Source organism: Macadamia integrifolia, chromosome 6, assembly GCF_013358625.1.
Source record: "Macadamia integrifolia cultivar HAES 741 chromosome 6, SCU_Mint_v3, whole genome shotgun sequence".
NCBI classification, from domain to species: domain Eukaryota; kingdom Viridiplantae; phylum Streptophyta; class Magnoliopsida; order Proteales; family Proteaceae; genus Macadamia; species Macadamia integrifolia.
Genome location: NC_056562.1, coordinates 37292963 through 37320304, shown reverse-complemented (window position 1 = coordinate 37320304; position 27342 = coordinate 37292963). Strand labels below are relative to the sequence as shown.

Below are 27342 nucleotides of genomic sequence, written 5' to 3'. Positions count from 1 at the left end.
TCATCCCTTGCTGCTACTGGTTCTTCTTATTGTTGCTCTAAGCATTAGTTGTGATGCTGTTGGAGAAGATAGAAAGGCAAGTAATCTCTCTCTCTCTCTCTCTCTCTTTCTCTTTCTATACATCCTTGCATGTTTCTGGGTTAATGGTTCTTAAGCCATATTCTTGGTTCTATCTTATTGTATTGATCATGTTTATATTGTTGATGGCCATGCAGGTCTATATTGTGTACATGGGTGCCATTTCTAAAGGTGAAGAATATTCACTTACATCTCAGCACCTTAGCATGCTCGAGGAAGTTCTTGAGGATAGGTAATTAGTTCTATTAGTCAGAGAACACTCTTGTTTCTTATTTATTACACTCCATCTGCATTTTTTTAATTACATCTGTGGATAATCAATTTATTTCAATTCTCAAATATGTTCTCTTTTATTTCTTTAAATTTTTGAATAATTAAATTCAAAAAGCATCAACAGATGTAAAATTGGTCACGTTTGGTATTTACAGTTGGTTACAATGAGATTGTTTCTATGATGATTTTCCTTGTTGTGGGAATGTTGACTTCGTACAGTAAGGGGCAACCCATATACTGTAACAGTCATGTCTATGTCATAATGATCTTCTGTGTGATACATGATAATATTTTTGTCTTATATATGTGCCACATAGGATGATTATAATTCTATATAACCACGGTTGGTTACATTGAAATAATCTAATGTAAAAGTTTCTAAATTCTTACCAATGATATCACTCTCTTTGTGCAGCTATATAGCTGACAACTTTGTGCGAAGCTATCGAAGAAGTTTTAATGGATTTGCAGTAAAACTCAATGAACAAGAGAAACAAAAGCTTGCCAGTTAGTAACTCAATTTCTTTAATTTCTAAATTATGCTTCAGTTTTAAGACAACATATATGATCATAATATCTTTGGTGTCATGTTAGGCAAGGAAGGTGTAGTATCTGTTTTTCCTAGTAGGACTCTCCAACTTCACACAACTAGGTCTTGGGACTTCATTGGTTTGTCCACGGCTGTGAAAAGAATACCCAAGTCCGAGAGTGATGTGATTGTTGGTGTTCTTGACTCTGGAATATGGCCAGAATCTGAAAGTTTTGATGACGAAGGATTTGGCCCTCCTCCTAAGAAATGGAAGGGTGTTTGTAAAGGAGGCAATAATTTTACATGCAACAAGTAATTCTCTCAGCCTGATATCATTTCTATTAGTTCCATTTATATCATATGCAGTGATGTGATAGATTAATCTCAACAATTATCCATGAATCTTTTACAGCAAGCTCATTGGTGCGAGATTTTATTCTGGGGAAAATTCAGTGAGAGATATAGAAGGACATGGGACACATACTGCCTCTACAATTGCTGGCAACTTAGTATCTAATGCGAGCTTTTACGGAGTAGCCCAAGGGAATGCACGGGGAGGTGTACCATCAGCAAGGATTGCAGCTTACAAAGTTTGTAGTCCAAATGGTTGCACTGACAGTGATATCCTTGCTGCTTTTGATGATGCCATTGCGGATGGAGTAGATATCATCTCGATCTCGATAGTAGGGTCAACTTACATTGACTTTGATTCAGAGTCCATAGCAATCGGGGCATTCCATGCCATGCAGAAGGACATCCTCACATCACAATCTGCCGGAAATAGTGGTCCGGTTAGGCAAACAACCACAAGTGTTGCACCTTGGATACTATCTGTCGCGGCAAGCAATACAGACCGCCATATCATTGATAAGGTTGTCCTAGGAGATGGAAAGGTCCTTAAGGTAAGAAGCATTATGCAGTCTTGATTAATCTTTTTTCTCATTTTTTTTTTTTCCTATGATGGATAACTGGGGAAGGGGAAGAAGATTGTCTTACTTACGACACTAGCAACAACTGAACTGATTTTTCTTTAATTCTTAGAAATTAAACTCAGTGAATATCCAACAATATCTGTCTAACCTCACTATCTAATATTGTATTAGTTATCACAATGTAAATAATATTTTCTTTAATATGTGTCAGCTTGCATTAAAAATAAAAAATATAATTCTATAGTGGATTTTTTTTTTAAATTAAGGCTACGTTTGGTATGAATTATTGGAATGCATTATCGACCAAACATGCATATCAAACACAGCACCAGAAAATTGTCTCAAAAAGTGATTTTAAGTGATTTATTGCCCTATTATGCAGATTTTTTATTCACTTCGGATATTGTGAATTAGAATCATGCTTAAGGAACAATTTCCATCAGCTTTACTAAGCTAGTTGTACATATAAAGCAGCAGAAAACTGCATTATCTCCAAGTTCAAAATGCCATCAATTAAGTACTAATTTTTTCAATTTCAGGGTAGTTCCATAAATTCTTTTACTTCGAATGGAACAAAGCATCCATTGGTATATGGAAAAGATGTTGCATCAGCAGACTGTGATGAAAGATTGGCTCGGTAATGAAGTGCCCCCTTCGTTAACTATTAGCTTCTTCCATTTTCTTAACTAGATGACAAATTACGAGTGAAGACAATTGCCTTTTGTGTTTCAGAGGTTGTATCTGCTTTGATAGTGATTTGGTAAAGGGAAAGATTTTGCTGTGTGATCAGTTAACTAAAGGAGAAGAAGCAAAGAGCGCTGGTGCTCTAGGGACAGTAATGTCAGCTGATGAATATAATGACTTTTCTTTTACATATCCTTTACCTGCAACACATTTAAACACCCAAACTGCAGAGCAGGTCAAGACTTACATAAATTCCACAAAGTAAGTTCACAATAATCATTGAGCTTCAAATGATCAATAAATTGGTTGTTGTTTCATGATGCTGAAGGAGCTGAGAATGAATTCAATGTTCTACACATCATCATCTTATTTCATTGGAAATATTTTTTTAGGGCTAATTTCTAATGATATAGTAGATTAACTTGTCTTTGTACTAATTTTATATTCTTTCAAACTTTATAATCTACAGAAACCCTACAGCAAACATCTTGAAGAGTGAGGCAGAAAATGATTCATCTGCCCCAACTGTTGCTTCATTCTCTTCCCGTGGGCCAAATGGAGTTACACCAGATATTCTCAAGGTTTCTCTCTCTCTCTCTCTCTCTCTCTCTCTCTCTTTCTCTCTCCACCTGAAAACAAAAAATATATATTTTTCCCTTCATTCATTTTGTCATTATCTTTCATATCACATTGTCTTCTCGAATATATTACAGCCAGATATAAGCGCCCCAGGGGTAGATATCTTGGCCGCATTTTCACTTTTAGGTTCACCGTCGGGTACTCCTATTGATGAAAGGAAAGTGAAGTTCAGTATATTATCTGGGACCTCCATGTCGTGCCCTCATGCTACAGGTGCTGCCGCTTATGTTAAATCTTTTCATCCCAATTGGTCACCTTCTGCCATCAAATCTGCACTCATGACCACTGGTAATACCCTCCTTCAACCTATATATCCTTGTAAAATTATTTGCTTTCATTTAATCCAATTTTATTTTCCTTTTCAATCTATAGCTAGGCCAATGAATGCCACCAGGAACCCGGATGCTGAATTTGCTTACGGTGCGGGCCATATCAATCCAGTGAAAGCTATAAATCCTGGTCTGGTATACGAAATCCTAAATGATGACTACATCAAATTCCTCTGCAATATAGGCTGGGATACCAAAAGGGTTAGAATTGTATCAGGAGATAACAGCAGTTGTCCTCAAGGCACTAAAGGAACGCCATTGGATCTCAATTATCCATCAATGACAGCTCATCTTCAACAACATGATAAGCCTTTTGCAATTAATTTTACAAGGACAGTTAAGAATGTTGGTTCAGCAAACTCCACCTACAAGACATCAGTCATCACTTCCCATTCTAACATCAAAATCAGCGTTGAGCCTAGTGTTCTTTCTTTCAAATCGTTGAACGAGGATAAATCATTTGTAGTGACTGTTTCTGGAAGTAAATTGGACACACAGACGTCTATGGTAGCTGCATCACTACAGTGGTCTGATGGCACTCATACTGTGAGAAGCCCGATTGTTGTGCACTCATTTTCAGGTGCTTCTATGTAGTCATTTCTATCAAGTTCTGATTTATGATAGAAGCATATAAATCAGTTCAGATGGACAGTGCAATGTGCTTTGGATATTAAAACTCAATATGTATTATTTCATGTTGCTCTTGAATAAATTCTGCAATTTTTAGTTTAATTATCATTCTGAGTATATGTCTAAACCATACCATCTTTTTTCAAAATTTTACGTTGCTTCAGTGTTCATTAACTATGACTTTAAGTTGGAATTCATTTAATTATCATTCTGGGAATGCATTCTCAACCTAGAATGAGAACGTCATTTGGAACACCTTTAAGTTGGAATTCATTTTTTATTTTAGAATGGGGATTGTGTTTGGCACGGTATTTATATTCTTATTTTTAAAAATGCGTGCTTACTCTTCTTGGCCTATTATTATTATCATTTTTTTTTTGGTAAACATGTTATTCTTTTTACTTACGACTTCTTCTCTACTCTTTAATTGCTCAACCCAACCTAACCTAACTCAAAGCCCTACTTGAAAATGGGATTTAATCCTTACAACTCATGAAAACATGGGTCCCCATCAATTTGTTGCATCTTGTTCCATCATATCAGCAATATTTTGTCAACAATATTCAACTACCTAGGATATGGCTCCTACATTCATCACTTTTGATCTAGAGTGAGATTCCCAACATGAGCTAAGATTTCGTTTCATCTAATTTGTTCTGTTTATTTAGCTTTGTAAGCTTTTATTTTTTTTTATAATATACTTTGCTGACCTTTATCAAAAAAAATGTCCCTATGCATGTTGTCATTGAGTAGTAACTAAGGACGGCAAGCCGAAGCCCTCTGTAGTTTCCTCATTGTTATGGTCATTATCAATGATACTTGAGTCTTCACAACATACTTTCCAAACTACCAATCATTTGCTTGTTGTTTCCTAATAAAATTTTTATTGGCTACAAAAGTTGCTCAAGCAATTACCATTTCAACTTGTGTTCTAAACTGATATGGAGGCATCGTCTTGAGAATGGGAAAGTGTATCTTCAAAACACCAAAATATCTCTCAATTACTCTTTGTCGAATCCTACAATTAGATCATTGATCTACAAGTCATTGGTGGTGTAAATCAAGCCAATGCTAGGCTAACTTGGAGGTTTAGCTCTTGGGACGTGCCTTCCTATTTTGATATCTCCGGCCAAGGCTGAAGCTAGTAAGGTCGTTCATTTCAGTTGTTGCAATACCTTTAGGATCAGTTCTTTGTGTACTACTAGAGGGAGGTCATCTCGTTGCATGAGGAAATGATCCATGGATGTGTCTAGGTCACCAGCCACCATGCGGAAAACCATTGACTTAATGTTGGATACTTGTTCATGGATATTTTTTATCCGAAGAAGGTAAACAACCTTCCAATCCTCGCAATTGTAAATGATCCTGTGGATTTCTTCTTTGAGGCATTGGTTGTCAACCTTCAATGCATTTTGTTCCTCGACAAGTGCAATGAACTCTTGTCTGTTGCAAGGGTCATAGTATGAATTAATCTCGAAAACAGTATCTCAAAATCTCTGGTATTGTCTTCCTCTTCTGGCTCCATAATGATTTGTCATTAGTGGGGACTTGTTTGTCCTCTTTGGTGTCATTATCGATGTTCACTATTTATATATACTTAGTAAGTGTTCTCCTATCACATAGTGGCGACGGCCAAGGCCATTACCTTGATCCATGCATAGTGTAGTGCAAGTGTGTGAAAGTGTAATGCATGATGCTTGTTAGTTACAATAAAAACCCTAGCAAGCATGTTCTTTGTCTAGAAGGTTCAAACAATCAATTTGTAAACAAAGCACTCGTGTATGAGCTAATAGGTTTGGTATGAAGTTTGGCATCAATTCCCCAATAGAGTTACCACTGCGAAGAACCAGGCCCTCGATAAGGGGAAACTATCGGTCCCTCTATTAAACAACAGTCGCCACCTAGATTAGGGTCTAGGACCCATTGCTAATTGAAATTGAAATTGAAAATTGACTCTATCTGAACTATATAACCAAAGGTTGGGGTTTGTGTTAGATTGAGGTCCGAGGAAGGGGTTAGGCTCCTTAGTCCACCCGATAAAAATCAGGCTTCTACCCTAAGTATACACACAAATTATTGACTGGGCCATCTAAGTTTTGAATATGTACAAACATTATAACTTCTCATGCATTGAAAATTAAACTGGTAAAAATTTAAAGAGGTAGGTTTTTTTTTTTTTTTGGCTAAAGAATCATTTGTATTAAAAAGAGAAAATAAAATACAGGATAAAATACACTAGGGATTACCCCTCAGACTCAACAGGGTAGAAAGCAGACTTCCCCAATCCACCGTAGGCATTGCCAATTTTTTTTCACTAGAAATGGATAATATTATTAAGAAGGAAAAATAGAAAAACAACATCAAGAATCATGACAAAAAGACACAAAGAAACCACTACTCTAACCCCACCTTCAGCATTGCCATCAGCAGGGGAGGAGTAGCGTCAATCAAAATCTAAAGTTTGGTCTTCCTTCAGCATCCTCATAATCATCTCCAAAACATGATTAGGAAAAGCAATATTATAGCAAGAAGCCCCAGTTTTTGCTACATCACGAGCAAGAAAGTTAGCTGCCGAGTTTGCCTCTCTAAAGTTAGGTGAAATCTTCCATGAAATCGCCTCCAAGTAAGGTTGGAGGAAAATCCATCTCTAAAGTGCAAACTAGGGGATCCTCTTTTGCTGAATGGATATCGTGACCGCACTAGAGTCTGTCTCCACCCATAGGAAATTTATTCCCAATTCTCGAGCGCGCAATAGCCCAGTCATTAGCCCTTCCACCTCAGCCTAGAACACACCAGTCACTCCCATGGAAATTTTGTAGGTTTCCAGAATTCTTCCCCTATGGTCTCAAAAAATTCAGCCCACCCCTGCACGCCCTAGATTGCCCAATGAGCTGCCTTCAATATTTAGCTTCACCCAATTTATCTGTGGTCTGCACCAAAATACCTCTAAAATATGTTGATTAGGGGCATTCTGGATCCTTAACCCCTACTTTCGACAGCAAATGACATCGGCAACGGTCTTCACTTCTCCTTTGGTACTGGAGTTTAAGGCTCTAATGTCCTCTAAAATCATTTCCTGCACGAAATGGGCCGGCCTCAATTTTCCATCATACCTTCTGCTATTTCTTTCATGCCAAATATGGTCCGCCACTATAACCATACCTAGATCCCATGCTTCTTTGCAGAACACAGTCTTGTATTTCCTTTTCCACCATTGGAATAAGTCAGCCAATGACCCTGGATTCTTCCACCCAACATTGAAGCAACCACATAAAAAATTCCAAATTTCCACCGAGAAAGCACAAAATAGGATGATGTGATCCATTGACTCAGCTTCCCTACCACACAAGCAGCACCTTGAGGCCAGTGTTATCCCCCTTTTCTAAACCGCCTCATCTATAGGGAGCTTACCCTGAGCCATTCTCCACCCAAAAACCAACATCCTTGGATGTAATTTTTTGCACCAGATCAGGGATGCCCAAGGGACCTTAGGATTTCGAGTCCTAATCTCCTCCCAACCAGAATTGAATCTAAAGGCCCCATCTAGAGTTAGAGACCACAGACACATATCTTCATAGTCATAAGTTGGAATCTTTATATTCCTCACCTTCTAAAACATTTCTTTCAGCGCAGAGGATCAAACAGCCAGCAGTTGCCACTGGAAATTGTCAATGAAGTCACTCACCCTCCCTTCATATTGAAAACTAGTAGTTTCATCCATTTCTATATGCTCTTGGATAGTTTTCTTGCCCAGCCATCTGTCTGACCAGAATTTAATGTTTTTCCCAGTTCCAATCAACCATCTCTCCTTAGATGAAATAAAGTGTCACATCTTTCTAAAGCCTGGCCAAATAGAAGAAGACATGTACCCTTTTTTAAAGGAGCCATCACGCCTCAAGAATCTAGCCTTCAGAAATCTGAAAGACATAGAGTTCTCATGTTTCACTCTCCACACCATGTTGCAAAGCATAGCTTTATTGATATCTCTGAGCCTACGCAAGACCAAACCGCCTTCCTCCTTAGGCCTACAGCATACATCCCATTTCACAGATATACTTTTTGCAGTGTCAATTTCGCCAGTCCAGATGATGGTTTTCATCCATCACTCCATCACCGCAATAAGGGACCAGGGCCACCAATACACAGTGAAACTATGATTTGGCATTCCCAAAATGATAGACTAGACCGACTCCACCCTTCCAGCCATAGATAAAATTTTTCCTTTCAATCCTGCAAGACGCCCTTTGACCCTATCCAGGACTGTAAATAGGGATTCCTTCTTAACTTTTCCCTTAAAGATCTCAACACCCAAGTACCGAGTAGGGAAATTACATATAAGGATGCTCAGCTCCTCTACAATGGCCTATTTTCTATGAACCGAGATTGGTCCCAGGAACAGCTTACTCTTATCTAAATTAATCTTCTAACCTGAGAAGCTCTAGTATCTAGAGAGAAAGTTGTTTAAGTGTTTAACATACCTGATAGAGGCGTTAGAGAATATGAACACATATCTGCGAATAAAATATGTGTCGAAGTAGCAACACGATGCTGACCCACCAAGGCTTTAATTTTCATTCTAGCCACAAGCTCAGAGAGGCCTCTGCACAACAACATCTCCTCAGCTATAATGAACAACATAGGCGATATTGGATCCACTTGTCTGAGCCCTCTCCCCAAATCAAAGAAGCCAACTGGGCCACCATTGAGCAGAGCAGAAATTTTAGCAGACATAAGAAGCTGATATATCCAAGTAATCCACTTTTCAGAGAACCCAAACTTTCTCAAAACATAGAAAATAAAATTCCATGATATGGTGTCATACATCTTCTGGGTATCAATTTTTAATCCCATACCTCCTCCTCTAGTTGATGCGAACATCATGTTGGCTAATTCCAATGCCAATGCAACGTTGGAGTGGATAACCTTCCCTTTCTAGAAAGCTCATTGCTCTTCAAAAATTATTTCTGGGAGCATCTTTGACAATCTCAGAGCCAACACTTTGGATATAATTTTACACAGGAAATTTCCCATGCAGAGCGGTCTAAACTTATCCAGAGAGAACGCGCCCTCCACCTTAGGAGTTGACCAAAAAATTGTTGTTGATTCCGTAAGGCATAAATCCAGTCCTAAAGAACCACCTTACCGCATTGCACATATCAACAGATATAATCTCCCACCATACCTTGTAAAAGGCACCGGGGGATCCATCTGGCCTAGGGGCACTTTCAGGGTCCAACTCCCAAATAGCACCTTTGATTTCAGTCTCTGAGGGCATCCCGTCTAACTACTCCCTATTATTTTTCCCCAAAACATTTGGAATGCAGTGCAATAAATCCAAGTGCTTGACTAGAGGGGCACCTTTATGAAAACGCTCGTAGAATCCTACCACGTAATCCTCATTCTGCGCCCTATCAGATATGTGCACTCCATCTTCCTTCTTCAGGATCCTGATGGAATTTTTCATTCACCTCATCTTAATAGATATATCAAAAAAAATTTGAACTTCTATCACCTTGCTGTCTCCACCTAGAACGAGCCTTTTCATCCCATAATTTTTCATAATTTTGTAAGGCCTTCAAGTACCTGGTTTTTGCATCTGATTTGTTTGCAAACATTGAATCATTCAACCCATACCTCTCGATTTCTTGCTGAATCTCCTCCAACCCTTGTTTTTGCCTCCTCCAGCTCCATATTGAAGTTTGGGAATTGAGCTTTTGGCTAGGACCGCAAGAGCCCTTTCAATCTTTTTAATTTATGAGAAACCACATACATAGGTGACCCTGCCATGCCTTCATCCTAGGACCTCTTCACTTCACCAAGAAAGTCTTCATGACTAGTCCAAAATCTTTGAAACCTGAAAGGGCAATTTCTCGGTCTCTCCGCAGCCTCAGACAAGACCAGTATTGGAGTGTGGTCAGAGGCCACCCTTTGCAACGCGAACTGGTGGCATTCTTGAAACAAAGAAAGCCAAGCCTCATTGTGGAAAATCCTATCCAAGACCGCAACCACATTTCCTCACCTCCTATTATTGGACTAGGTGAATTTCCACCCCTGGGATGGAACTTGGATCAACGCACATGTATCCACCATAGCTCCAAAATCAGCCGTAGAACCCAGACTAAAGGACCCAGGCCCACTCGTTTTCAGTAGAGAGAAGTGTGGCATTAAAGTCTCCCATAACCATCCAAGGGACATTAATCCCAAGGTGAGCGGCAGCCAAATCAGCCCACAATGCCCTTCGTTCTACTCTCAGACATTTCGCGTGCACCACAGATAGAACAATTCTATCCTGGATCCATGTAAAAGACACAGAAATAAACTGCTCAAAGCTTGCGAGCACCATAGGACTCTCTATCCCTCGATGCCACATGAGCCATAAATTTGAAACATTGCTTGTTCTTTCATTGTGAATAAAATCAGAATCAAATCCCATCTTATTAAAGAACATCTTGGGAAAATCCTCAATAGACACCATTGGTTCAGAAATGCACAGGATGTCCCGTGATTTCTTCCTTAAAATATTTCCCAAAGCCAACTTCGCAACTGCTTTCTCCATCCCTCTAATATTCCAATAGAGGGCTTTCATTTAAAATTTTTTTACTAGAGCAATACGACCAGACTTTCACAAAGGCTGCCCCGTATTGGCCACCTTTTTACCTTTTGCTTGTCTCCCATGCTCATCCTCCATTCCCTCTCTCTCGTAGAGAGCCCTATCAATCACCTCCACTTCATTATGGTTCACCACCACCATACCATCAGTCAGTTGTAAAGGATTAAATGTGGAGATGACATTCTCATACCACTGAACTGGTTGAGCGCACCCACTCCCATGATGAGAACCTTGAACCTAAGAAAGGCCCCCTCTTCCATTACCCGAGTGAGTAGCAGTTTTATTTCCCATTCCTTCCTTCTCACCCTCAAGAAGTGTATCGGCAACAAACTCGCTGTCCATGGAAGAAGTATTCTGCGCCAGCTCCTGAGCAGTCTCCAAACTGTCATCTGACCCATCCACTGACCCATAACTTGCTCCACCATCTGTTTCCGATCCATATTCAGTTGAGGCATTTTCCCCTTCAACAGCCGTATCTTTTGCAATATCCACTGGAATATTCCTTTCTATATTCGCCTGCTCTTCTAATGGAATAACGATTTCAATATTGGAGACAAGGAATTCCCACTAGACCTTCTTAAAATATGCGATGGAGATAAGGAAGGTACTCCATTCCTCGTATGGGAAGAAATCCTAGCCATTGACATGTCATTCACCGGCGTCCTCTCCTCCCGTCGGCCGGCAGGCCGAGCACCACCATCATCCTTAGCGAAGACTGCCCCTAGGATGGAGGCCTTGCGCAGCTTCTCCTCCCTTTCTTTTGCTTCTTTCCTTGCTCTACATTCATGGACATATTTGCAGAATCCACACCTGGGCAGACCATCCTCATAAACAATAATCTGTTTAAACCAGAATATCTCCCCTATTCCAGGTTGCCTCCTTTCTACTTGAATTTCTTCTATTCTGCTTGCACCTAGTTCCACCTCTACTTGGACTCTCGTGAAGGTTCCCATAGCAGTAGTTTGAGTGCACCTGTCCAATGCCATAGGTCTCCCTGCCGTCTTGGCCATGGTCAGTAAAATTTTTTCATGCCATTATTCTAGCGGCAAGATAGGGAATCTGATCCTAACCAGCTTGGTCGTGGCATTTTTGGCATGAACATCAAAGTTGGGTTTCCATTGTTGGAATCTAATTATCTGACCTCGAACTCTTGTAAGGGTTCTTCTCCACATTGCAGTCATATCTCCCTCCCTTTCAAATTGGAAAAGAATATAACCTTTCCCCATGGGTGCCATCTGAACACCACCTTAAAGACTCCAGGATTTCTTTGCCTAATTCATTATGTCATCCAATGATAGGTACCTAAAATTAACCCTACCTATCAAAGAAAATCTGTACCACAAAATTCTTTCCTCATAGGCATCTTGAGGCACGACAATTTTGTTGTGAGCTCCGGCATGAATTGGATCAGGTAAGTTTTCCACATCTGGCAAAACCATCCCCACTACATCAGAGTATGATCGCCTCCCCCTCTCTCTATTTGTGTCTTTCGACAGCCCCGCCTCCTCCCTGGCTAGATTACCATCAGCCTACTCCACAGGCTCATCGATTGCCACCGGCTCCTTCCTTCCTAGTGTCACAGGCCTCAGATAATCCGTAATCAAAGGTTGTCTTCCACGATCTGGAGACCAGCCATCCTTCAGTTCTTGCCAAGTTCCAGATTTCTCACTCGCTTCCCCAGCCATTATTTCATCCCTTAGGCATTGCCATTAGCAGAATGAGAAACCTAACTTAACCCAACCTCAAAAAAGAAAAACACCAGCCGAGCTCAACACAGCCTATGAAGTTGATACACATACTCGTATACAATTATTCTGCATGGTTAGTATACGAAAAGTAAAGCAAACATGCTGACAACAATGAAGCTATCTCTAGTATTCATCTCATGGAACATAACATATGTGAAGTTGAACATGGGTTTGGGGGTCATTGATACAAACATGACTAAATGAAATGACTTCTTGTGACATTCTTTGATACTTCTGATCAAACTAATATCTTAACAAGATAATCAACATTGAGATTAATACTTTCCAATGTTGTTGTGGAAATGATGCTCTGGTCTCGGTTTGAAATCGGCACCTTTTGGTGCTTTTGTGGAGATGGCATTCTTATTATATTATCTTGGTAATGAAATCGACACTTTCTGGCGCTATTGCAGAAACGACTCCCTTTTCATGGCATTTTGGCACTGAAATTATACTTATGACACTGTTGGGAAAATGACATTCTTATTATGGCATCTCGGAAATGAAATTGGCACTTTATGGCGCCGTTGCCGAAATGCTGCTCTTATTGCCGTATCTTGGCACTGAAATCAGCACTTTCTGGCTTTGTTGTGGGAATGACATCTAGGCACTATAATTGACATTTTCTGGCGCTATTGTGGAAATGACATTCTTATTATTACATCTCAGATTTGTTGCGGAAATGACATTCTTATCATGGCATTTCAGCATTGAAATCGGCACTCTTTGGCTTTATTACGGAAATGACATCTTTGCATCGCCTTTTTGCTTGATGGACAATGTTGGTACCTTATGACCCGATTCATTGTTTCTCTCTAAAATTGGCACTGTGTGGCCTAACTGATTTATTTGATGCAGAAATAAAGCTTTTACCACGTATTTTGACATTCTTATTGTTCTTATATAGAGATCACGTATTTATCACGCGTCTTGGTACATCTAAAGGGATCTTTCTTGAATCTGTCCAGATGTTTAGAGAAAACATATCCTAAACAAATAAAGGCAAGATTGATCTAGAGAAACATTTGTAGGGGATCAAACCTACATCGTTAAACCTAGAGAGTGAATTTGGAGTCTTGACATAGGGAATGGTCCCATCCTATGTATAACATTGATGCTTCCATTGATGCTTCACTAAGAATTTATGGGAAACATTTTCTCCATCACTATTTACTTGTGAACATAGTAATTTGTTTTAGGATTGCAAGTGCAAAGCTGAGGCACATATATTCTGAAGTTTACATGATTACGAGATTGATGTTTGCTTGGGCACAGAGAAGATTAAGAGTTTGGAGTGATCAGAAGTACAAAAGTACAATGGTGATTGGGATTGAGATGATTGAGGGTACACAAGTACAATAGTGATCAAGAGCTCAAGATGATTAAGGGTACATGAGTACAATGGTGATCAAGAGATCGAATACACAAGCAAGGTGGTTATCAAGAGATTGAAATGATTGGGACTACATGAGTATGATGGTGATCATGAGATCGGGATAATTGAAAGTACATCGGTACGATGGTGATCACGAGATCGAGATAATTGAAAGTACACGGGTACTTTGGGTATCACAAGATTGGAATGATTGAAAGTACACAGGTACGTTGGGGATCAAGAGATCGGAATGATTGAAAGTACATGTGTACGTTGGTGGTCTTCAGATCGAGATAATTAGAAATACACGAGCATGGCGATAATCACAAGTTCAGGATGGAAGAAAATGCTTAGGGAAACATAATTCTATGAAAATTATAGGGTTGAATGGAATCCTATGTAAATTTTAAAATGTTTTCCAGAGATACTCAATTTTCCCGCTTCTGCACTTGTACAACACATATTGTAATAAAATGGTTAGCACACAATTGAATATCTATGCATTTTTTTTTTTATATCCATAGGAGTTAGCAGTCATAAAGAATATACTGTCACGAGCAGTAAATCTCTTTGATTATGAACTTCTTTCTGTTCTTTCCTGCATCATTGATTCTTCTGAGAGACTATTGTAGAGAGAGAAATTAAGACAAAGAGGAATATGATGGATATAATGTGAAAAACTATTAGAGTGAGAGTGAGAAGACTGAACTTGATTATTTTTTCATCAAGATGCCTATGTACCCCAGAGTAGGGATAAGGTCAAATGTAGTTCAAGATTGATACAGAGATATGAATATTGAATGTTGGGTAATGGGATTGCACTTTAGCATTTTATTGACTAAGTTGCCTACGCACCTCAAATGAGGATCAGACCAATCATAGTTTGGACTAATGACTTGATGCCAAAGCCCTGATAAATTAAGTTTCATCATATCCGGATGAGCTTAAAGCTGTCAATGAGAATCTTTATAATTAGTCAATCCAGGAGGACTTCAGAAGGTTGTAATGGGGTTTAGGATTGTGTTCCAAAGGATGGAAAAAGATCTAAATGCTTCAAGGGCCTAATCTGATCTTTGATGACCTCTTTTCACATGTCAAATTGGTAAATGAAAATTTTTCCCCCAGCTTCTAATTTTTCTTAGGATCACTGGATTTTGATTCTTGGAATCAAACTTTTTTTTTTTTTATCTCAATTTAGAAATGACCCCAATTTTGTGTTGAAAATGGAAAGACGGCAACCAGGTACAAACAAGATTTTTTGGTTCAAGTAAGTGTAAATCTATGAGAATGGCTTGACCAAATGCGGCTTTTGCAAGAAGGTGGGGCACTTGGTGCATTCCTATAGAGATCAGAAAATTTTTGAAGCTAGGGAGGAGAAGCACCCCAAGGGATCCATCCCTAGTGCGGTCTATGCCAAGAATGGGGGTGATCAGAATGTTGTGCGTCGAGAGGGGAGTGCTCCGGTGAACGCGTCCAACTCGGGCATGATTTCTTCCCATCCAAAGGAAGGATTACATTCTATAATTAGATCAGCCAATTCAAATTCTTCCCCAAATGATCTTGGAAGGTTTTCAAATTCTACCAACATTAATGGTAGTTTTGATATTGTCATTCCATTGGGAGATAATGAGAATATGGAAGGGAATATTCCAAGTAGTACTGGGATTTCTCCAAGTCAGATTGTTGAAGAGGATAACGATGGGGAGAAGTTTGATTCGGACCAGGGTGGTGAGTCAGAGGATAGGTCGATGGACCTAGATAGATGGTGGATCAGTGAATGGATCCTTTGATGGGTCAGAATGTGGTCCAGAGAACCTGGGTGCCAGAGAGGGGATTGTTCCTCACAATGGAGCAAGAGTTTGGGCTGTGGCTAGGTGCACGGGTAGACGCAGAGGGTGAAAATAGATGGCCTTAGCTAAGGGAGGTGGCTTTTCTCACCGGGGTCAAAGAAGAAATGACAATCAGGTGGAGTGGTATGACAATGTTTTTTCCTCGTTCAATCCTTTGAAGATTGAAGGGGGTGTTGTAGTGGTGAATCATGATGATGTGGAGCAGATTGACAGAGCTCTCTTCGAAAACGAAGAAATTGAAAAAAAGGGCTGGGAGACAGGAGAAGGGAAAATAGGTGGAAAATATGGGACAGACTCTGAGGAAGTCTTACCATATTGCATATCAAAAAAGTTATAAAAGAAGGCCCTCTTTTGGAATATTAGAGGGATGAAGAAGGCCGCTGCAAGGTTGGCTTTGTGTAATCTCTTAAGGGATAAAAGGCCAGATATTTTGTGTGGTGGAGCCTATGATGAAGGTGAAGGACTTTCCATCTTTATTCTTTAGAAAATAGGGGTTCGAATCATAATTTATCCACAATGATAGAGATGGTAGAGCCCCAAATCTCTGGGTGGTTTGGCGCAAGGGTGTTTCTAAACCTATGATTTGGGCTTCTTCAAAACAACAGATCATTATGTCTATTCGATGGATGCAAACCAGTGTTTTCATCTCTCTTGTTCATGCAGATTACTTTCGAGCAGCTAGGGGAGAGCTGTGGGATGAGTTGGTGGCTGCATACCCTGGCGCTAACGTGCCTTGGATGATAGTTGCGGACTTCAATGCGATCATATTTTCTCGTGAAAAGAGAGGACCAGGGGCTTTCAATAAGGGATCTATGGCAGATTTCGGGGTGATGGTGGATGCGTGCTCAATGATGCAAATCCCCTCCCAAGGTCAAAAATTTTACTTGGTCCAATAATAGAAGAAGGGGGGAATGTTGCTGCAATGCTAGACCGTAGCTTTTGCAACGATGCTTAGATATCCAATTTTCAAGAAGCGCATCAGTTGGTGCTCCAAAGGGTAGCATCTGATCACTCTCCAATTTTGGTTGTTTCTGAGGCGTCTAAGAGACCTAGAAATTATCCATTCAAATTCCAAAGATTCTGGACGGAGCATGAAGACTTTTTGCACACTATAAGGGAATTGTGGGCTAATGACATTAGGGGCTCCCTTATAGTTGTCTTTGTGCAGAAGGTTAAAAGGTTGAAAGGGGTGCTGCATTCCTGGGCTAAAAGAAGTTTCCCTAATTTTAATGTGGAATTAGAAGATGCTAAGAAGGCCCTGGACGAGGTTAAACGTGAAATTGAAGTTAATGGGATGTCTGATATCCTTTTTGCTCTAGAAGCAGATGCAAAAACCAGGCATCTTAAGGTGTAGGAAAATTATGAGAAATTATGGGCTAAAAAAGCTCGCATCAAGTGGAGGCTGCAGGGAGATAGGTGCTCTAAATTCTTCCATATTTCTGCAAAAATGAAGAGAATTAAAAATTCAATTTAGGTGCTCAGAAAGGATGATGGTGTGGTGATCTTTGATAAAGACTAGATTAAAGCGCACGTGACAACCTTTTATGAGTCTTTTCATAAGACCGTTCCCTTACATGAGCATTTGGAGCTGCTGGTTTGTATCCCTACTACCCTAGAGGAAGATGATAGGCTCCTCTTTGATGAGGTTCCATTGAACCTTGAAATTGAAGCAGCAATTTGGGAGCTTGACCCTGAAAGCGCCCCTGGTCCGGATGGATTCCCTGGCTCATTTTATCAAGTATGTTGGGAAATTTATTAAGGTTGATTTTTATAAGGCTGTTATTTTCTTTTTTAGAAATAAGCCTTACAGGATCAATAACAATTTTTTTGTGTTGATCCCGAAAGTGGAGGGTGCAAACTCCTAGGACAAATTCCGCCCTTTATGTATGGGGAATTTTTTATGTAAAATTATTTCAAAAATTATGGCTTTGAGATTGTCCATGGTGTTGTCGAGAGTCATCTCTGAGGAGCAGGGCACCTTCCAGAAAGGGAAGATCATCCAGTCCAATATTAGTTTGGCCTCGAAATTGGCAAATATGATGTTCACCTCTACGCACGGGGGAGTATAGGGCTGAAGATCGATATCCAAAAGGCGTACGATACCATTTTTTGGAACTTCTTGTTCCATGTCATGCTCAAGTTTGTTTTCTCCCACAGATGGATTTCATGGATATATCAATTACTGCATTCTGCAAAAAATTTGGTCCTTCTGAATGGAGGGTCGGTGGGTTACTTTGTTGTGGAAAGGGGTCTGCGGCAGGGTGATCCGATATCCCCCATGTTGTTTATCATTACTAAGGAGGTGCTTTGTAGAGGGTTGGTTGATTTGGTTGCTAAGAAGAAAATGAAATCCTTGTCTGGTCCGCGTGGTGTAGTTACTCTAGCCCATAGCCTTTTCGTGGATGACATCTTTATTTTCTCTGATGCCTCTATCAGGTATGTGAAGAATCTAAAGATTTTTCTTTCGAAATATGAAGAATTTTCTAGTTAGCGAATCAACCTTGAAAAGAGTAAGTTGTTCCTAGGTTCGGTTCCTTCCCAGCGTAAATAGGCTATGGTTGATGTTTTATCATCCCTGTGTGCAACTTCCCTAACCGGTACTTGGGTGTTGAAATTTTCAAAGGTAGGGTCAAAAAGGAGTCCTTTCTTCTGATTCTAAACAAGGTTAAGGGTCGTCTAGTGGGGTGGAAAGGAAATTTACTCTCTATGGCTGGGAGAGTGGAGCTTGTTCACTCGGTTATTTTGGGGATGCCTAACCATAGCTTTGGTGTTTATTAGTGGCCCTCCTCCATGATCACTACCATGGAGAGAATGGATGCATAATTTCATATGGACAGGGGAGGTCGATTCTTCAAAAAAATCACCGTTAAATGGGACATGTGCTAGAGGCCAAAGGAGGAAGGTGGCATGGGGCTGTGAAGGTTGAGGGATATGAATAAATCCATGCTCTATAACCTGGCTTGGAGAATAAAACATGATGAATCGGTTGTTTTTAATTTTTTTAAGGGCACGCTTCTTGAAGAAAAATGGCTCTCCCAGGGTTGGATATAGGGAGTCCTCCATCTGGCCTGGTATTATGAAGGTTTGGAGAATTATCACAGATAATAAGCGTTGGATGGTAAGGAATGGCAAGAAAATAAATTTCTGGAAAAATAAATGGGTAAATGGCTCCTCTGTCTAGGATCTAATTGAGGTGGGGGCTAGTGATGATCCGATTTTTATGGGAAAGACAGATAGATTTATTAAAAATTTCCAATGGAAGTTTCCTTCTGTTCAATCAGCTAAGATGAATGATATTTTTAATTTGATTAAAAATATTAGAATCCCTATGTATGATTGTGATGATAAGGTTTTCTGGAAGTGCTCAGTGGACGGATCTTTCTCGGTCAAGACAACTTGGGAGGAGATTAGGACTTGTAATCCTAAGGTTCCTTGGGAATCCTTGGTTTGGTGTAAAAAGGTGCAGCCCAGAATGTCTATTTTTGGATAGCGGTCGATCCACGAAAAGTTGCCCTTAGATGAGGTGGTGAGGAGAAAAGGCATCGCTCTAGCCTCTAAATGCAATTTATGTGGTGTGGATGAAGAATCCCTGGACCATCTTTTTCTTCATTGCCCTTTCGCGAATGAAGTTTGGTCCTTCTTCTGTAGATGCTTTAATATTGGATGGTCACCTCCATTATCCACTCCTATGCTTTTCCAATGGTGGAAAAGAGCACTAAATCAGGCCTTTAAGGAAGCCTAGGTGATAGGGATTGTTATTGTGGCAGAGAGTATCTAGAGAGAAAGAAACCTAAGGAGGCATGATGAAGGTCGGAGGCACACCAGATATGTGTGCCTTTCTATTATTGAGGAGTTAAAAAGATGCAAACTATGTACTAAAGGAGTGATTAGATCCATGGCTGATATGATGTGCTGTAGGAAATTGGGGCTAATGAGGCACAGAATTCCAGTCAGACCATTTTTAGAGGTACATTGGTGTAAGGCTTAGGTAAACTAGGTCAAATTAAATTTTGACGGTAGCTCGATGGGAAATCCAGGACGTGCAGGTGCCGGCGGAGTTTTTAGAGACTGTCTGGGAAGAGTTCTGGGATCATAAAAATCTTCATGGGGGTTACAAAGGTGTTTCACGCTGAGATGGAAGGGCTTATGGAAGATCTAATTCGTGCTAGAGACTTGGGCTTTAACCAGCTCTGGGTTGAGTCTGACTCTTCTTCGATTGTGATGCTGGTGCAGCAACGAAAGATCCCCTGGCTTGCAGCTCAATGATGGGCCTTCCTAAAACCATACTTGGATGGGATTAATTGGAAAATATCTCACATTTCCAGAGAGGGAAATTCCATTACGGATTTCTTAGCAAGAGATGCGGCCAAGACTGGGATCTTTGGATCTAATGTAAATTTCCCAGGTCATGTTGTGGAGCTTCTTAGCAGAGATGCTAATGGAAGACCTAATTATAAATTTTGCTAATTTTTCACCTCTCCCTCTCCCTCTCCTTGCTGATGGCAATGCCGAAGGAGGGGAGTAGGGGAGGTTGGGCTTTGGTTGCTTGTTGATGTAATCTTCCTTTCTCTTTCATTTCAATAAAAATCATCCTTTAGCGGAAAAAAAAAAAGACCCCAATTTTGGGTTATCATACCTTCTCTTTTTTGTTTTTATTTTTATTTTTTATTTTTTCTGAACTCTTTCTTTGGAGATGGCCCGAATTTGGGTATTATTCCAACTTGGAATTCCATATTTCCTTTTCTTTGTCTAGGGGATTGCTCCATGGTTACCTCAGTGACATGATATCATAATCAGACCCTAGAAGATAAGGAGCATGTACGAAACAGAAGTGTTTCAGGATGATAAGTTATTGGAGGGCAAAGATAGGCTTTTCAAAGAAAAGGGTAAGGCTCAACAGGTAGACTAACGGAGTACGCTGCCCTGATTTCTCTTTTTATTTGGATAATTGGCTGCCAAAGATGGCCTCCCTTGGAAGATTTACCAAGATAAGGATTCCCTCTATACTCTATGCTCGTTGGAAAGGGATCAAATGTATGGAAATCTTAAGAACTTTATTATGAAGACTTTGACACTCTTAATCACGATGAAAGAGTGAAAGAAGACAAAAATGAAGTTGAAATGAAAGTAGAACTTTATTGGTATAAATATGATTCCTACATTTTGAATTGGAAATAAAAATCTCTCTCAATGACGGTCTCTCTCTAAACCTAGCATTCTTTTATTGATGCTCCTGATGTGCTTCTTATGCTCTACTTCCTTTTCCAATTGTTTAAAGTCATTAACACTTCTAGTTACTGCTCAATTGTTCAGTTCAAGCCTTCCATCTTCCAGAAGATCCTATTTAGCATGCCCGAGTGCGATGCACTCATCAGTGGGGAGCCCTTCTAGGGTGTGATCGTCATAGAATTGTTCTTGATCATACCAATCTGGTAAGGGATTTTGATTGGTTGAGGATGAACTATGCCCAAAATTCCTTCCCTCTACAATTTAGCATATATTAGAGATCTAGCTTTGCCAATATCTTTGAATTGCCGTTGAGACTTCGAAGCTTGTCGTGATGATGAGCCAGGTTGTATTACAGTTGGAGGAGATGTTGTGGCTTGAGCTATGATAGGTTGTTGATTCTGGTCCACCCAATTTAGCCCTTGAACTTGGTACTAGTCTTGCCTTGGGTTTTTGCCTTGTTCTGGATGACCTTGAGAAGTACCACAATGTTGTGATTCTCTAAATATACGGTTTTCAACCCTCTTTCTAGTTGCCAATAAAGCTGAAGTCTCAATATGTTGGTTGTACAACACATCGTAGTATGGATGAGATAAGTTTTCTAATATCATTTCAACCTGCTCTTGTTCAGTTGGTCGAGATGCCATCATGCCTGCTTTATCTCAAATCTTTAGGAGAAACTCAGTGAAACCCTCACCCGGTGCTTGTCGAACAGTTTCTAACTCTCGTTGAGTTATATCTAGTTCAGTGTTGTAAGAGTACTACTTAGAGAATGCTTTTATGATTGTTGACCAATTCTGAGTCTGGGAAGGGTCTAACTGAGTGAACCAATGAAGTGCTAGGCTTGAAAGAGTCCAAATACTTGCCCAATTTGTTTTTTAGTAAATCCCCATGATCTAGAAATGCTAATGAAGACCTTCAAGTGCGCCTTTGTGTCACCCTTACCATCATATTTATTAGGGTTCCATTTAAATTTCTCTAAAATTCAAGCCCTTGGAAAATGGACCATCTCATCAATTTCTGTGGCCTGAGCTTCTATAGCTTTACCCTCTGCAGTAGTTTTTCAAGTCTTTCTAATTTTTCCCTCATCTTTCTTTCCCTTTCAATTCCAGAGGGTTTAGTTCCAAGATCTGGTTGGATTTCTTCTTCATCATCATCAACCACAAACCTCGGTATTGTGCAAGGTGCACAAGACCCCATCTTGGTCCGCTCCTCTTCTCCTAGAGTTGAAATCGGTTCAGTCTATTGCTGCAGCTACTTTGCACTAGTGAACTGGTTAAATAAATGACGCAATTCTTCCAGTTCTAATTGCATCATATCTATTCTTCCTTTCTCTTGGGTATCTGGTTTATTTTTTTCGCTGGAATACCATTTGTATTAAAATTTAAAAGAAAAAATATACAGAGGAAAAATGGAAGAGCAACTAAATACAAGCACAAAAGTGCTCAAAAAATATTAAAGAGAGATAGTTCAAATTCCCCACCTTCAGCATTGCAATTAGCAGGGAAAAAGAACCAAAAACCCCCTAGAGCCAGAACAAGAAAACTTAAACCATACGGTAACGAGGATGTCTTATCACATCCATTTTTAGATCTATTGTTACCATTGCTGGCCAAGAAACAATGGGAATGGAAGTATTGTAGTTTGCCGCCGATTTAGCAAAAAAATATGCAATCGAATTTTCCTCCCAATAACTGGATCCATACTCAACGATTGTTCAGACGATATTGGACAATATGAACTTGATGAAGTGAGTTGAACAATAAGTTCCACAGTTGGTAAGGATCGTCCAGGGCTGACTTGGACCAAACGGTTTTCTTGACAGGTCCACATAGATAGTGGACCATTTTTTGACAAGGAATCATGCCTAACCAAAAAACTAATTTTTTTTCATAGACCTTTTTTTTTTTTTTTTTTTTTTTTTTTTTTTAATGATGCACAAACAAAATTGTTCCCCAAAATAATAAGTGTCTTACTTAGGTCCACCACTAAGTTGATAATCATAATGTATACTCCCTCTTTTTGTTTTCATTTTCTTTTTTTCATTAGGAGGGCCCAAGTTAGACAAACTATGATGTGGTAAAACAAACAAGTTGGTTCATGCAAAAATAACCTTGTAGCCAATTTCATGTAGGTACTTTGTTTCTCCCCATAACATGAAAATACCTAATCATTCCCAACTCTTAGATTGGTTAGGTGGAACATTATCGGTTTGGAACACGTGCTAATATAATGTGGTGAAGCAGGTATCACCCTATAGGCACAGTTGCGTGAACCAAAACCAATATAGTTGCATCTCCTAATTCTCAATTACCAAACAACATATCAGGTTTAACCATATACAGGGAAAATCTCATTCCAGATGAAACAGGCTAGAGGGATTCGAACTTAAACCAAAAACAATTGTTGAGTCAATTTGTGGCATACCCTAGTTGTTCAATTATCTAGTTCCTACATGATGTAATGTAATGGGTAAGGCTATAGGATAGAACAAGGCCACCCTTGACAGAACCAATATACCTATTGCAGAAAGTGAATTATGGGTACGTGGTTCCTTTGATATACCAGATGGTACTGTATTAAGGGGTGTGGCTTCTAAGGTAATTGTCTATAACATTACATAGGTTTAGTCAGCTAACCATAGGGGTATGTATATCTATGAGTGATTGTGTGCACTAGTGTAGTATAGAAAGTGGCTATTAGTTGATATTAGAATGTCAAGATATGTTCTACTACCCTTGAGGGTTTTGAACTATCGACGACCGTCCTCGTCAACCAATTTCACTTCGAGCACTCTTATGTAGGAAGTGGGCATCATTTGATCTTAGAGTACTTAGTATCATGCACTGACCTCCCTGAGGGTGCGGGCATGACAGAGAGTACCCTCTTCAAGTGATTTCACTTCGAACACAATGCATAATGCAGTTAGCAAGAAATATACAAAAATATTTGCACACAACAATGACAAGGGGGAGAAAATTTTGACGCTCATTGTAAGCCTCTAGTATAGAAAATTTGACGGTCCCCAGTGGAGTCGCAACTGTAAGGGGGATAGATGGGATTGGGTAGAGAGAGAGAGAGAGAGAGAGAGAGAGAGAGAGGTAGAAGTTCCCCTCCCCCCCCCCCTTTTTCTTCTTCATTCCCTTTGGGTTCTTGTGAAATGTTTCCTTTTGTCATTTTTCCACTTATTTCCTTTCACCTGTCTGCCTTGTAGGGTGATGCCTCCAAACATGTCTAGAGATTATGGGGGATGGGGAAAGGATGATTTTTGAAGTCACCATCTAGGATTCAAGGCCTAGCACCCTGTTGTGGTGCTCAATTCAGATCAAGGGATCAAGCTCAAGTAGGGGTTGGATTCCTGTGAAATGATGGAACCCCCAAATTTGACTTCATATTTTGGTATGTTCCAGAGATAGGGGTCTGTGTCAGGTTACGAGTGTGGGAAGGTCTTAGTCACCCACCTCACCAGGAATTTTTGGTCTTTCTACCAGATGCTTGGATTCGAATATTCTCCCTCGAGAATTTTAATAGCCTAATTAAGCCAGATAAAATCATTATCACATGAGATAATGTGACACATGTATACTATTACACGAAATAATTGCAAAAACCTATCAAGACATCAATGAAATAATACATAATATATATTGAAATCGCAAAAAATGATAAGTTACATAAAATAATAGAAAATGCAATCAACTTATTTGCATACATGTGCAATGCCTTATTAATGATGATTATGACTGTTATCTTATGTGAGGACCACATATGATGACACATGGAATGTTGAAGTAGACTATCATTTAACGTACAAATGTATAAAGTACTGCATAAAATGATAAAAGGAAGTCATTATTTTATGTGGTGAAAACATAAAATAATGCATACAGAGATGGGATTTGTATCATGCGAACACAAGTTAAATTAGAGGGGTCCTGGGAGATTCAGTTTGGAGTCGGCGACAGAATACAATGCAATGGTGGATTCCTACTTTATGACTCAGCTCCCTTCGATTGGAAGGAAATTCAGTTGGAGCAACAATCAGAAGAGTGGAAATGTCTCTACAGTGCTTGATAGATGCTTCTATAATGAGCAATGGTTGGCCAGATTTCAGGACTGCTCTCAGCTGGTCAGGTTGCCTCTGACCATACCCCTCTGTTGATGGTCTCCCAGGGAAGCTAGCACCCTCCTAATAGTGCTTTTCGTTTTCATAAATTTTGGATGGACCACAAAGAATTCGATAGGGTGGTGTCTGACTCCTGGGGTGTCTGGATTTCTAGTTCTCCTATCTTTGTTCTTATAAGCAAGTTGAAACATTTGAAAGGGATCTTAAAGACCTAGGCGAGATCCTCATTTCCTCACCTGGATAAAAGCTATTGAGGAAGCGCAGAAGAACTTGGATCAGGTACATAATCAAATTGAGAGAAACGGGATGACAGACTAGCTCTTTGCCTTGGAAGCTTATGCAAAGAAAGCAATGGTCAAAGCCCTTGAAAATCATGAAAAAATATGGACGGAAAAGGCTAGGATCAGATGGTTAAAATTTGGTGATCGTAACTCTAAATTTTTTCACCTGTCAGCTAAGATGAGAAGGAATAAAAATCAGATCAGATGTTTAAAGAAGCCTGATGGGACTTAGGTGGAAGGGAAAAATCAGATGGGGGATTTTATAGCTGATTTTTATGAAAACTTTCACAGGGCGTTGCCTGTAGTGGTCCACACTGCGTTATTGGATAATATTCCGAGGGTGCTTCACCAGGCTGACTGCTTTAGATTGGACTCTATTCCTGGGAACAATGAAATTAGGAGCAGTTTGGGAGCTTGGCCCAGACTGCTCGCCAGGTCTCGGCAATTTTTCAAGTGCTTTCTTTTTCCAGTGTTGGGCTATTGTGGAAAGGGAAGTGTGTAATGCTGCCCAGCAATTTTTCAATACCAGTTCTATGCCTAAAGGGGTAAACAACAACCTGTTAGTTTTGATTCCCAAGGTGGAAGGGGCTAGCTCTCTTGATAAATTTTGGCCCCTTTGCATAAGCAACTTCTTCTGTAAAGCCAAAGTGATGGTGTTGCGGTTGGAAATCATCCTCCCTAGACTGATATCAGAAGAGCAAAGTGCCTTTCAGAAAGGAAAGATGATCCACAACAACATCAGTGTGGCTTCTGAGCTAGCGAACTTAATGTTCTCGGCAACGAGAGGTGGAGGCCTAGGTCTTAAAATAGACATAAGAAAGGCGTATGATATAGTCTCATGGAGTTTTCTTTTTGAAGTCTTGAGCAGATTTGGGTTTTCAGAAAAGTGGATCAACTGGTTGCACCAATTCCTGATTTCAACAAAAATCTCAGTTCTAGTGAATGGCAACCCTCAAGGATTCTTCAGAGTGGAGTGGGGTCTGAGGCAAGGAGATCCTATATCTCCTATGTTGTCAAACCTGGTCCAGTGAAAGGATCTCCAGGTGATCCATGGCCCCAGAGATGTGCAAAGCCCAGGGCATATGCTGTTCGCTGATGACATTTTCATTTTCACCAATGCATCCATGAGGTGTGTTCATAATTTAAAAGCATTTTTATTGAAGTATTACAAATTCTTTGAGCAGTGTATCAATTTCAATAAAAGCAAGCTCTTCATGGGTAAGATTGCTCCAGCACGAAAGAAGTTAATTGCCAATACCCTTAGGATTCAGATTTGCAACTTCCCTACTCGCTACTTAGGAGTTGATATTTTTAAAGGGAGAATAAATAAGGAGAAAGTTATTACCTGTTCTAGATAAGGTAAAGGAGCGTTTGGCGGACTGGAAAGGTAAACTTTTATCTATGGTAGGGAGGACCGAGCTTGTCAGATCAGTCATTGCAGCTATTCCAAACCATAGCTTTACGATATATTGGTGGCCTTCAGCCCTTCTAGCAACCATAGAGAGGTGGATGAGAAACTTCATCTGGACGGGGAAGGTGGATATAGGTAAAAAAATAATTTTTAAATGGGAGAACCTGTGTAAGCCCAAGGAGGAAGAAGGGTTGGGTATTAGGAGATTAAGAGATACCAAAAAGGCTATGCTGTGTAGGTTAGCCTGGAGGATTAAGCATGATAAATCTAAAACAAGTCTATTTCTTAAGGCTCGACTGGTTAAGAAGGATGGAACTTTGAGAAGAGGTGGCAGCTCCTCTTCTATTGCTTTGGGTATCAAGAAGGTGTGGGACTTCGTGGCAGACAATGAAAAATGGATTATCAGGAATGGTACACTCACAAAATTTTGGAAGGACAAGTGGTGGGGACCCAAGTCTGTGCTAAAGGAGATCTAGTTGATGGATACCCATTACCTGTGTTTCAATGCTAAGGTCTATGACTTTATTCGCAATTGTGCGTGGTCCTTCCCTGAGGTGCAATCAGTGGAACTCAAGAGGATTTTTGATCTTATGTAGAGGGTGAAGATTTGCCCTGGGGGAG

General features: G+C 39.9%; 1 protein-coding gene across 1 annotated transcript; it reads left to right on the top strand.

Moving 5' to 3' along the window:
* Positions 1-209: 209 nt before the first annotated feature.
* Positions 210-4196, top strand: LOC122082831 (subtilisin-like protease SBT4.3). Its single transcript, XM_042650609.1, has 9 exons — positions 210-310; positions 767-858; positions 946-1192; positions 1293-1782; positions 2352-2449; positions 2545-2757; positions 2966-3077; positions 3210-3423; positions 3508-4196. Exons 1-9 carry the CDS (start codon positions 210-212, stop codon positions 4056-4058), a joined length of 2118 nt encoding a protein of 705 aa, XP_042506543.1. The 3' UTR covers positions 4059-4196.
* The last annotated feature ends 23146 nt before the right edge of the window (positions 4197-27342 follow it).